A 13958-nucleotide genomic window follows, 5' to 3' on the forward strand; every position below is an offset into this window, starting at 1 on the left:
ATATCCAGTCAGCAGTATCGACATCGACACTCAATAAAGGGGAAGGAAAAGTGTTTGGAAATTTGAATATCTATCTACCATCAGATTTAATGGCTGTCTGGAAACTCCCGTACACAGTCACGCCTTCTGTGCCTAAGCAAATTTCAGTCTTTATCGATAACAATATTCTCTGAAAGTCTTTGCAACTGAACAACTCTTCTGGGTTGTTTTACTACTTCAGTAAAAGCTACGTCGTGTTAACGGGTCCTCAGTTCACCTTTGCTTTAACATAACCAGCAAATCACCCGAGTAGGAATATCATATTCAATGTATACGTTCAAATCTAATTTCTATGACGTGGTGGAACCCCTTCCATTCTCGATAGATTATGCTTCCATCGATCCACCCGAGTCTACTCCAATTGCATACAATGCATCGTTACAAAACACAGTTAAGTGCAGCTTCTGTTCTCCCGTTGCAGGATATCAGTCATCTTCCGCGTGCGTTCAGCGAAAGCAGTGAAAATCACCGATGCGTACCTGCTGAAGAGGTTGGGCCTGTTATGCGGTTTTGTCGGAATCGCCTTGCTCGTTAGAACGCTGGTTGCACCGCCGGTCGTGATAGTCGGCCGCACCGCAGACAATCTCAAGGCCTTTCTCTGCAAGACGGACTGGTGGGATCACACGTTCACATCCAGTAAGTATGTCGGCATGGCATGGCTAGTAGCACGTCACGAAGAGAACATACAAGGTCTACGGTAACAGCGGCAGCAGTGAAGTTGATTGAAGGAAGCGTAGTCTCATCGTTTCGAGAGGATAGGGAAACTCCTGTCACTTGAGGCCATACATAATTACCACATACGATATTTTGGTTTGACTGCTGAACTGGGTTAAATCTATTCAATTAATGACTATACACATAGAAAAAAATAATGCTAATGTAAGTGCTCTGAGACTGACATATACGAGCGTCAATATTGATATAAGTTTGAGTCATAACAGCCGCGAAATTCAGCTAAAACAAACGAACTTTTCAGACGCGGAGGATTTAATTTACATCCATTGTTTGTTTACGTCTCATCCTTTATGTCAAAGCTGGATTCCGTCACGTGTAAAATTCGTTATTTCTAATTGTGTAGGGTAAGAGAGCCAGACAAACCATATGCACCAGTAGTAGCATAGTTATGGTTGTTGCAAATACGCAATGGTGCCAGTTTTTGGCTCTATTCCAGATTCAGTAGAACGATAACCATCACTTTGCCGTCGGAAGCAATCAAAGCAATCTTCATTTCGCCTGCCAGATGGTTCGCCCATTAACGCTTTCATGCGCTGAGTAAAAGGTTCTTCTTGAACATGTTGTCCGGGCCCAAATTTGCGGAACTGGTACATGGGCGTGAATAAGCACAATCTCGGCTTATTTGAACCGTTGAGAGTTAAAGTGGTACATAGACCTTTTTGATGTTTAATTGTCTTTCTAGCACACAGGAATGAAGGTGTTGGTTTGTTTTCCCACTAAACTGTTTCCCTTTGGCTCGCACTCCTTTAATTAAAATGGTGCATTAGTGTGCGCCGATTAAACGTCAGAAAGCTCTATAAGCTATTTTTTGTCATTTTTGAGTTTTTTGCATGAGAGGATCAGAATGCAAGTATGTAAGTATTTTTTACACGTTTTTTTACGTTTTCAAGTTCATGTTTGCCGACAAGTTCGCGAAGAAGGCCATGATTTGGCAAGCGATTTGCAGTTGTGGCCTCGACAATGACATCCCAAGTTTACATCGAAGAATGCCTGAAAAAGCGTGCATTGGCCAGCTGCCACTACTCCAAGCAAGGTGGTTCTGGAGTGGTATGCTGCCAACAAGATCGATTTTGTCCCCAAGCGAATGAATTCTCTGATTTGCCCGGAATTTCGACCAATCAAAAAATACTGGGCAATTGCAAAGCAGCGACTTTGACGAAGCGGCGGAGCAGTCAAGGACATCCAGCAAATGCGGGCAAAATGGATGAAATGCGCTGATTCCGTGTCCGTTTCCACTATGCGGGCGGGCGCTGATGGGCTCCATCAAGAGGAAGGCTCGAGACCCAACAAACAGTTTAGCTGATTAAAAGCTGAATAAGCCTATTTTTGGCTGAATAAGCTTATATTCCTTATCCAATGTTTGTTGGGGATTTCATTCGAACTGGAGAAATGCAACCATCTTATGCTGTAACTTTGATGTTTTAATAAAAGAACTGTAAAGCAACCATTATTGGACTTTTTAAACTTATTGAATCACGAATTATAGTTTTTTTTGCGTACCAATTAACTTTTAGTCAGTTTTTTTAGTCTTTGAAGACTACAGGTTGATCAGAGAGTATTCAAAAGCAGTCCAGCTAATCGAATCTGATGAAATCTTCTATGATTGTACGGACATGTTTGTACATTTTCTATAGGAAAGACCGGTACCCCGGTGATTTAACTTTTTCAATAATTAGCACTCCAGGATAGTATAGATGGTTTAGAACATTAAATAAAATTGATGTGTTTATTTTTTGATAAAATTAAAAAAAAAAATCCCCAATATAATAAAATAACCCAATATGCTTTTGTAGAAAGAAATTCAAATAGTATCTGTTTACAAACAGATGCACAGTCATAAAACTTTGGAGTTCATTCTATTCGATTAGAATTTTAGTTAAATTAGTATTTTAATTTTGATTTAATTTCTAATCCCGAGATCTTGAAAATTATTTAGTCCAATGCATCGAAAAAAAAATCTAAATAAATGCTTTATAATTTTCTTTTTTTAACAAACATTAGAATTTGAAAATTCGAAACCCGTTAGGTGCCTTAAAAATCTGAAGAAAATTAAATTATATCCAGATTTTTCCTGATTTTTCTGTAACTGTGACTTCTGATTTTTCGAAGTTTTAAAATCTTAATTTGATTGCAATTCTTATCTAGAAGAACTTTCCATGAAAAATTATGTAAGTTTCAGAATCTCGATAACTTTCCCAAGATCTTCAACAAAGATTTTATTTTGGAGTCCGTAAGATTCAAAGCTGGTCCATGAATTATAAACTTTTGGATATTTTTTTTTTGTTTTCAATACAGTGAACTCTCTACAACTCGATTTGAAGAGGCAATCGAGTTATAGAATTATCGAGTTATAGAATAACAACCCCACACAAAATCGCTATCACAGAAGCCATGAAATATTTTTTTTACTTTGGTTCTATAGCTCAATATTGAGTTAGTGGACATCGAATTGTGGAGAGTTGACTGTATTTAAAAAAAAAATGTTGAATATTTTTCAGGCACATTTTCTGGATTTTTATGAAACTTTAATATTTGATTAGGTGAAACATTGTATAATTTTAAAAATTCATATTTTTTTTTAATATTCTTGTACCAGAATGTTTATGAAATTACAGTCTAGGAAGGATTTGTAATTTTATCTTAGTCTTAGAATTATGATAATTGATCAAATTCCATGACTTTTTACTTAAATTTGCATAGGGTTACTGATCTTCACATTGTACGACTCGAAATCACCCTTCTTCTCCGAACGCGTTCGAAAGAACGAAGCAAAGCAAGCATTCTCGAGCGATGCAAACGATGCTTTGATTAAAGTCTCTGTAAGTGACCAGTGAGCGAGGATTATTCCTGCTGTTCTTGCTGTCCTCCTTACAGTCTCGTTTAATTCGCATCGCAATTGATGTGATCGGATACGAATGTATTTGCGTGCGATGCAAAACGATGCGAAGCGATACGATGATATTCACGACGAAGTTCATCTTTTTTCTGGGTTAGCCCTGAATTGGTATATGACCCAGCGTTCAACAGGAAGAGTGATTAACTGGCAGCACTTGGTGTTTGAACTAAAACGTACCTTTATGCACCCTGATCTCGATGCCCTAATAAAAATGAAAATTTACCAGCGTAGACAACAAAAACTCGAGTCGTTCAGTGAGTACTACTCTGAAATTGAGAAGTTGTCTCGTTCAATGAGTTGTCAATTATCGGAAAACGAGAAAATTCAAATATTTCAACAAAACATGCGAATTGACTATAAACGTCAACTCGCATTTCTCCCGATCGTGGATCTTCCTAGTCTCGTGGCTGCCGCCCAAAAACTTGATGCTCTGAACTATTCGGTTTACAATCGTATTTTTGGTTCCGAAAAAACAGTCCACGCTGTTATAGGGTCTAACCTCAAAAAGAAAAACAATAAGAAGCAGCTGCATTCAGATGGAGAATCCGCGGTAGTGAACACACGCCAAGAAAATCAGGGTAAAGGACCTCGAAACAACGCTGGACAGCAGCAAAACGAACGTCCGAATTTCAAACCTAATTCAGGGAATCAATCACCTGTTGCAGGTCCTTCGAGTACGAATTCTACGAAACCACCTATAAACAATCGTTTCATTTCGCAGCAACGCCCAAAGCTAACACTTAATGATGTTGTTAGTGTACATATACCTCCGGGAAACAATACGTGTTTCAATTGTGGAACAGAGGGTCACCACTTTGCCATGTGTCGGCAACCCCGGTCCTTCTTCTGTATTGTCTGTGGTCTTCGTGGATTTTCAACAAATTTCTGTCCGTTTTGTTTAAAAAACGGGAAAGGGGTGGGCGAAAACCGCCGCTCTCAAGATCCCCAAGCGTAATATCAGTCGATTCGTCAAATTTACCATCTTGTTGGGAACCTGCTCCCCACGATATTTATGCAGATCCTACGGAGATCTGTGAAATCACGTACCCATTTGTCAACGACAATCGACCATTCGTACCCGTAAAAATTTATGATTATCCCATACGAGCGCTTCTGGATAGTGGTAGCAATTACACTTTAATAAGCGAGAAGTTTTTTTCAAGGCTTAAACATAAGCAACTAACCCAGTCTCAGAAGTCGATCCAACTTCATTCAGCTAGCGGAGACCAACTTAGGATAGTTGGCCAGGCTCAGCTTCCTTTCCAGTTTAATGGACGTTCGAGGATAATATCTTCCCTGGTTGTTTCCAATCTATCGATCAACTGCATTTGCGGGATGGACTTCTGGGAGAAATTCGAGATTCGCCCTGAAATGACAGGAAGTATCGGTTCTAGCGATTTAGTCGAGCCTCCTACTACTCCTTCGTCATTGACAGAGGAAGAGAAGATGGTTCTCGAGGATGTGAAGAAACTATTCCTTCCAGCTGGTGAAGGGTATTTGACCTTAACTACTTTCACGCAACACGAAATTGTGCTGAAAGAGGAATGGAAGGACAAACCACCCGTACGCCAATTTCCGTATGTTATGTCTCCTAAGACCCAGGAACTCGTAGGTGTTGAACTGCGACGTCTATTAGACTTGGGAATCATTGAGCGGAGCAATTCGGATTGGTCCCTCAATTGTGTACCCGTAATAAAACCGAATAAAGTTAGACTTTGCCTAGACGCACGTAAAATCAATGAGAGGACTGTACATGATGCTTACCCTTTGCCCCACCCGGACGCATTCTTGGTCAGCTTCCCAGAGCGAAGTATCTTTCAACGATAGACCTTTCAGAAGCCTTCCTTCAGGTTCCTTTAGAACCAAAATCCCGTAAATTCACGGCGTTCAGCGTCCAGGGCAAAGGGCTGTTCCAGTACACCAGAATGCCATTCGGTTTAATCAACAGCCCAGCCACTTTGGCGCGGCTTATTGACAATGTGTTGGACCACGGTGTACTGGAACCGTATGTTTTCGTCTATCTTGATGATATAGTCATTGTTACGGAAACGTTTGAGCATCATGTACAGATTCTTAGAGAAATTGCCAGACGTCTACGAGAAGCTAACCTCAGCATCAACATCACCAAGTCAAAATTTGGTGTGTCCGAAATTTCCTTCCTAAAATATCTTCTGAGTGCTGACCGTCTTCGCACCAATCCGGAAAAGATCCATCCAATTCTTGAGTATGAAAGGCCGAACACCATCACAAAGCTCAGAAGATTCCTGGGAATGGCACCGCTTACGGATTTATTACGGTCCAAGTCCAAAATGATCCGCTGGAATGACGCGGCTGAAGAGTCCTTTTGTCGGATTTAAGAACAATTGATCTCATCGCCTATTCTTGGAAGCCCTGACTTCACTCGGGAATTCAGTATCCAAACAGACGCCAGCGATGTGGCCGTAGCTGGAGTTTTAACTCAGCAACATGAGGACGGAGAACGAGTGATTTCGTACTTTTCCCACAAATTGACCACACCCCAAAAAAACTATCATGCGGCGGAAAAAGAAGCCTTGGCAGCCATATTAGCAATCGACGCGTTCAGAGGGTATATAGAAGGGAATCATTTCACCCTAATTACCGACTCATCGGCGCTCACACATATTCTGCACACGAAGTGGAAGGTTGGATCAAGGTGTAGTAGGTGGGCCCTTGATTTGCAACAGTACGATATGAACTTTCTTCATCGTAAGGGAAAGGACAACGTTGTGCCTGACGCCTTATCTCGAAGTGTCGCAGCAGTCTAGGATACCACACCTTCACCTTGGTATATGTCCATGCTCCAAAAAGTGGCAGGTAAGCCCGATGACTTCGTCGACTTTAAGGTGGAAAACGGAAAACTTTATAAGTTTGTCAAGAGTCTAAACGAGGTCTCGGACTCACGCTTCGAATGGAAAATGATCCCCACAGCAGCTGAGATCCCTCTTATTCTTCAGCAACAACACGATTCTAACTTCCACCCTGGATACGAGAAGACACTCGCTCGTATTCGCCAGCGCTTCTATTGGCCGAAAATGTCGACCGAAATTAGACGGTATGTGCAGCAGTGTGCAACCTGTAAAGAGGTGAAACCCACCTCAGTTCCCGTCGTTCCCGAAATGGGTAAAATGCGTACCGCTTCGCGTCCATGGCAAATCATAGCCGTGGATTACATTGGCCCCCTTCCTCGGAGTCGTCATGAGAACCAGCATATATTGGTTGTTTCTGATTACTTTTCTAAGTGGGTGCAGATCCACCCTGTAAGAAGTATCAGTAGTTCATCTTTGTGTACTATTCTAAAAGATCAATGGTTCTTGCGAAACTCTGTGCCGGAGGTAATCATTTCCGACAATGGCAGTAGCTTTCTATCGAAAGAATTTAAGTCTTTATTGGATCGCTTCAAAATAACACACTGGTTGAACTCACGATACCACTCACAGTCAAATCCTGTAGAGAGAGTAAACAGAACAATCAATGCTGCTATCCGGACGTACGTTAAGGAGGATCAGCGCCAATGGGATACGAAAGTACCCGAAATTGAGGCGGTACTAAACTCGAGCATCCACTCGTCCACTGGGTATACTCCGTATTTTATAACCCATGGCCACGAGGTGTCGGAAATAGGACCTTATGATCGGGTTGGTCGGGTATATTGGTTCGTCATGATGATCATCTCACTGAAGAACAAAAGGTAGATCAACGAAAGAAACTATTTTCAAAAATCTACGAACTGGTTAGTAAGAACTTGGCAAAAGCACACGAGTCTTCGCAACAAAGGTACAATCTTCGTCACCGACAATTTGCTAAATCATTTCCACCAGGTCAGCTGCTATACCGCCGGAACATGAAATTATCAAATGCTGCTAACAACTATAACGCAAAATATGGTCCACAGTTCCTTCCGTGTCGAGTTAAATCCAAGAAAGGATCGTCGTCTTATGAACTCGAGGATTTAACTGGGAAAAATTTAGGAGTCTGGCCAGCAGCATTGCTGAAACCAGGTTGAGCCACTTATTAGGGAACCTTTCCTCCCAACCAAAATCAAGCTATGTATCTCCCAACTCCAGTTGCGAAGGACTATGAACCATGATGCTTTTGCTCAGGTCAATCAAAAATTGATTCGTCATTGGGTAAGACTTAGCACTGTCTAGTTAGACAGTTGCGCCCCCACAACAACAAGAATTTACTGGGGGCCTCCTTGGTGTCACGACCCAAGAAGAAGTCTTACTCCAATGATGAATACAGGTAACGTCTGATTTGTTCTATTGAAGGAAATTTCTCTTGATTAGTTTGTTGTCTCACTATTGCGATCCCCTCGACCAGAAGTCGGAGAGAGTCTACGGTGGAAGCCACCTAGACGATGATCTTCAATCCGGAAGCTCGGAGTCTACGGACGTTGATGAGGAGTACCAGTTTTGGGAAGCCATGAAGCGTGAATCTCAGATGCTGATCGCTGTAAGCCTCAGAAGTCACTCATTGAAGAGGACGATGTTGAGCACAATCAAGTCAATCGAGCAAATGGGCAAAAAACTATTCAGGAAAAGGAACTTCAATTAGAAAAATTAGCAGTCACCAGGTAAAAAAAAAAAAAAAAGAAAAACGTTGGCGGAATACAACCGCTTTCCAAAGCAAACGAGTGTATGTGTGTGTAAGTGTATTTCTAACAGTCCTAGTACCCTGGCGTCGGAAACGACCTATAAGAGGATGTGTTAAAGGATGGGGGGAAAGTGCCTATGCACTTTGCGTCCCAATTTTCTTTCAAAACTGATGTTAGTAGGGTACTCTACATCGAGTCTTACATACTAAGTTAGTACTTATAACTACTAGCTTTATTTCCATACAACTTACAAACACAGCCTCAAAAATCCGGATGCATCTCGTCGAGTAGAGAACGTTCTTCTTCCTTCCAGACTCGAATCAATCCTTAGAGTCATTGTATTGTAGTCGTTAACCAGATACCTAACCTAAAACAAACAGAAGAATTAGCAAGTTTTCTTAAATCGGAGATGTGCCCTTGAAGGAGGAAACAGAATATTCTGACGCCAAAAAGCTTAACACTCACCTGCAATCGGAATCCAACGTCCCTTCGGACCCATGACGGGTTTCTTCAGTACGGTCGGTCAGAACATTCTGTTTCCTCCTTCAAGGGCACATCTCCGATTGCCAGCACAAATGGCTGATGGAATTAATTCTCCGCTTCCGTCCGACCAGTCCAGCTTTTGCAAACGTCACTCCAGTAAAATTTAATGGTTCCTGCATCGTGGTGGTTGTGACAGTCAACGAAACACCTCATCCAACCGCATCCACTTCCGAGGACAGCTTTTTTCGAAACGGTGTCTAGTTCCGTTGCACCGTGCACTTTCCACTGTCGGGGAGAAGCTAAAGATCGCGACACCATGTTTACCGGTTCGAATCAGCAATCCACACACGAAAAAAAAAACACAAATTAAAATCAATCCGCACCATCGCCGAATTCACTTTCACTATCATGATGCGCTTTCCGTTTGACTGATAATTTCGTAAACATTGTTTTGATAGGGGTGTGTACGAGCATGAAAAGCTGAACGTACGCAGCCACTTTTTTGTAGGGATGTTATTCTGCGTCATTTTGCGATGTTTTTCTCTCGAGTAGCGAGGGAGTGTTAAATGCGTGACGAGTGATTCGCCTACAATATTAATTCTGGTATCTGCGCTCTGATACGAGTGAACAGGCGATGTTATAGAATTAAATAATTTTCGCATATTTGATATGTGCGATGGAATTGTTCTGGGAGAGAAAGTAAAAGGAAGTTTTATTTCCTATCCAAAGTTAGGGAACCAGGTTGATAGTAACTTTTAATCAGTCTAAACGGTAGTTTAGGATTGCGCTTCATGTTCGGAGATTGGAATATTGGCTACATACGCGTGTTTATTCTGACGCCAAAAAGCGATTTCGACATTTAGGTTTTTCGGATGCATTCAAACATTAAGATGAAATACAGTATTAACCCGATTTTGACAACAACAACAAAAACTACGTTTTTTTCCCCCGACTCCGGGAAGAATGTAACCAACGGATTTGGTTACATTACCACTTGGTCAATGGGCCAGCTTGATTTCACTGTAAATATTGTAAATAAAATGTAAATATTGTCAGTAAATGTCTAAATGTGAAATAATGCGTCAATTTTCCGTTGGTGTACGTTTGAGAGACTCGTTATTTCATGTTTAATAGCCGTCGGTTGGTGTCAAGTAGTTTTTCTTTCATTTTGTCTATGTCATTAAATAAATTTAAATCCAGTATAAATTTTGTAGTACCATATGTGAATTTGTTTATCCAAGACACCAACCTGTATATATATATTTGTTATAAAATGCTGTCTGTTCCTGTCATCCTTGCTGTTCGTCCGTGTTAGTATGTCTATTGCATACATGCGCGGGAAATTGGAACCTATGGCGGTTGGGAGCACATATAAATAAAACAGTGATCGGTGTCGGTAAGAGTGCGCGTAGGTAGCGTCGTCGCAAGTCCAAGAACGACCAAGCGTTCAAGAAGTGAATATTTTTCAAACTCGCGACAAAAAGTGGACGATCGATCGTGTAGGGTCAGCCGGAAGCACTGCAACGTACAAATTCCCGGCTGTAGCCCTTAGTAGCAGTGAGTGCCTCCTCTGAACCGGTCCTGTGAACGCAGGCCATCCACTACCATGGCCGAGTTACCATTTTGTTTGGTCTCGGCGGCCATTGGCCGCCCAACGTTTCAATCGATCGGATTGGGGTCAACCGCTCCGTCCGAACAGTTACCGTCGGAGCTCCCAGCCGCCCGCCAGCCTCATCGAAGCCAACCCGGCTGCAAATCACGGATCCGGTGAACCAGAACGGCCGCAGCGGTACCGCAAGTAAATACTAACCCCAAAATTGAAAAAAAAAAAATATAAAATGTAAGGTCAAAAGATAAAATCTAAGTTGTGTTCATTATTGTTAAAGAAGTCTTTTGTCCTTCATTGTTCCATTTAATTATGAATTGTGTTGAACTTCGCCCAGTGACCAAGTGTGAATAGGGAAGAAAGTAACCCCTAAAGAAATTCTCCGGCGGACCACCATAAGACCCTGATAGCCAGGGCAACTAGCTGCAAAAGAGGCCTTTGTCGGTTGCCGTGGCTAGACCAGCAATCGGGGGCTTTTCCTCCCAGGGGCCCTTCTGGCCTCTGTCAAAACAGCAAGTTACAGAAGATGATTTTTTTTTTAAATTACTTTATTTGTACAGGCTCAATCGAATAAACTTTACAGAGCCGAGTTATCCTTTCCATTATTCATTATTACTGTCTTATATTTAAAGTTAAAGGAAAGTGAAGAAGATGATGATGATTCCCTGATGACTAGAAAGTCGAGAAATGTGATCAGATAGTCGATAAATCAGATAGTCTAAACGGATATTAACTGTGGTAGCATCAAATCTCTGATCAGCAGCAGACAATGCGATACATGATTCGTTGCGAATATCTGTAACCTTGCATTTGAATTCGAAGAATTTATACTTGCAATCTGTATCAGAGATATCTATATTTTAGTTACAAAATCTTGAAAACATATGGGTTTGGGATTTTAAAACGATTTTTATCTAATCTTTCAGTATTTTAAGAATTGTTTATTGACATGTATTTTGAACATTTTTCTAAGTCCTAAATGTATGAAATTAATTATATTCGTACATTGTCATATTTCAAAGTCAGAGATTTAAAATTCCTATAAGTCCTAGAATTTAATGATGGTACCAATTTCTGATATATTGATGATTAAATACAGACGATCAAAACAAATCTAGTTACCCAATTCAGGGAATTATCTAACTCTGAGAGTTATCTGACATTAGAATTTTCTTATGTTTGAGATCCTTGAAATCCTTATCCTTAAAAATCCAGACAATATGTAATTTAATTACAAAATGCTTGAACAAATGATCATTGCTTGTTCAAAATCAGTTAGCCTTTAAGGCTCCCCCAAAGCGTTGTCATGAAATATATATTATAAAACTTAATGCTTCACCCTTAACATAATAGAAAGCCCAATATTATTGGAAAAAGTGGAAAGGTTTCGAACAGGAAATTAAAATGACAAATAGCCTTGACGCCTTTTTATTGAATAGCAGTTCCAGAGTTTCTATTTAACCGTAGTTTAACAGAACAAAATAAAATGCTACAGGCCCCTAGGCCCCTCGAATAAAATTTTCTAGCTACGCCAATGCTTATCACTTGCAAAAAATCAGATCGATTGGTAAGAAAAATACCAAACAATAGCGCTGGAATGAGCTTGCTGCCTACTGTGTATATCGTAGAATTTGTGTATTAGTGTTCGACATTCTACATACTTCAAATAATTTGAGAAGGAATCCCTACTTCTCAACATTGCACCATGAATTGGAAGCATTCCTTTAACACCTTTAAGCTCTTTAAGCATTCAGCCTTACAAGCAAACGTCACAACTCACGCTTGCACCACGCTGCCCGGAATGCTTGTAAACACTCCGAACACACCACTATAGTCCGTTGTCCTGGTGCCCTACAGAGCCACTATGAACCTCCTTCCATCACACTTCGCGCTCACTGCTGCTGCTGCTGCTGCTGCTGAGTTACTGTCCATGGCCAGGCCATCATCGTATAAATATCGTGAAAGAAAGTGTATCCTGCAGCTGGGAAGCAAGATAGATAGCGCTCAAGCAAAACGTTTCCAGTAATGCTTCCTGCTGCATTTTACAATCTGCAAGGGCGCTCTGGAAATAACTTTTCATACTCTGTACATCATAATTTATAGCAAACTAACATTTCACTGAACATTTGCTCCACGCTAACGTTTTGTTCCATTATTCTTATTCTCATTTTCCATTTTTTTACAACTTCAATTCCGGTCACGTTGCTGCTTTGTATCACTCCGGGGACAACAATAAAATCCACAACATCAACAAAAACAACAACATCAACAACGGTCATCATCAATAACAATAGTGGAAGTCCTGTTCCTGGCGTGGGGCGTTCGACTGTGCATCATGGTTCGGAAGGCCCCGTCGGAGTTCAACGAAAGTCGATTTATTTCGATGGCAATCTACAACGAATTCCTTCTGACGTGCTTTCTTAATGTGTCGATGTAAGTAGAATATGGCGTGTGCTCTTGCTCTGGAAGCATCCGAAGTATGTGCCCATATGGTGGTGGATGGGACATGTATGGTTGTTGGTATATGAACAGTACACCCACTCACTGACACTGGCAGCGTTCGTGGTACCATTGTATCAAGGCAGGCGTTGATGCCGGGTGGGGTTTGTGCACTGTGTCGCTGTAGCACTACATAAATCACGCTGCTCTGCGAGTAGGGGAGAACATTCCATAATGCACCCCTGGGGTAAAATTGCCTTGCGCGATTTTCCATTGCTTTCCCATTACTAATTCTGGGATTTGATGTACCAGAATGCTAGTTCAAGAGCTTAACTAGCAATGCTGGTCGTTGGATTCACGAATTGACAATCGGAAAGCTATGGAAAACAGTACGGGACCATTTTACCCCATGGTGCGTATCACCACACCTCACGCTACTAGTAAATATCAGGTAACATGGTGTGTAGTACCTGCCAATGGTGTTGGTGAAACGAGATCCTATTTCTACATTGTAATGTTTTTCAACACGGGAGTCGCCAGCAGATGGCATGTCAAATATCGTTAGCGTCACGGCTAAGTGCATTCGTCATTGTTTCTCATTTTCCGCGGGGAACTGGTAGAATGCACAATACATAGGTATTGAAGCTCTCTGAAAAGTAAGTAATCTGCTATCTGCTCTGCTTGTCCAATTTGGCAGGAACATATTTTCGAAACAATGTTGGATATGTACCACATGATTTCTAATCTATTTTCTTTATTACAACCAAATTTTGAGCATTAATTTGGCAAACTTTTATGAAAGGATAAATGTATCGGGTTTGTTATATTGCATTTTAAATGCAAGTCTCTTCGTAAAAGGGCTTTGCTGAAATATATCACTGATCGAATTATCACCGCTACGAAACGAAAACGACAAAGTCCCTTATAAGCTGGGATTCGCATCGATATAGTTCCAGTCGGTAGGTATCCAATATTGCGGCTATCATGGAAAAAGGAGGGGTTCCAAAATGCATTTAGCCATGATCAATACATCGTGGAGCCTTGCCAAGCCATGAAGCAAATGAAAGACGAGGTAGGGTGAAAGATAGCTTCGGTAATACTTTTACCTATTATCGTCAATTTACTTTTAACACTTTAGGTATTTG

The 13958-nt window shown here is 41.1% G+C and overlaps 1 protein-coding gene across 1 annotated transcript in view; it reads left to right on the forward strand.

Annotated features, from left to right (window-relative positions):
• LOC135700600 (uncharacterized) overlaps positions 1–13958 on the forward strand; it is a 521944-nt gene that overhangs the window by 418307 nt on the left and 89679 nt on the right. The window contains exons 10-11 of the mRNA XM_065221136.1: positions 461–675; positions 12669–12807. Of these exons, the coding sequence (XP_065077208.1) occupies positions 461–675; positions 12669–12807 (354 nt within the window). The remainder of the gene's footprint in view (positions 1–460; positions 676–12668; positions 12808–13958) is intronic.

Source organism: Ochlerotatus camptorhynchus, unplaced genomic scaffold (genome assembly GCF_037179485.1).
Source record: "Ochlerotatus camptorhynchus isolate MF236.1 unplaced genomic scaffold, CSIRO-AGI_Acam_v1.1 ptg000139l, whole genome shotgun sequence".
Lineage (NCBI taxonomy): Eukaryota > Metazoa > Arthropoda > Insecta > Diptera > Culicidae > Ochlerotatus > Ochlerotatus camptorhynchus.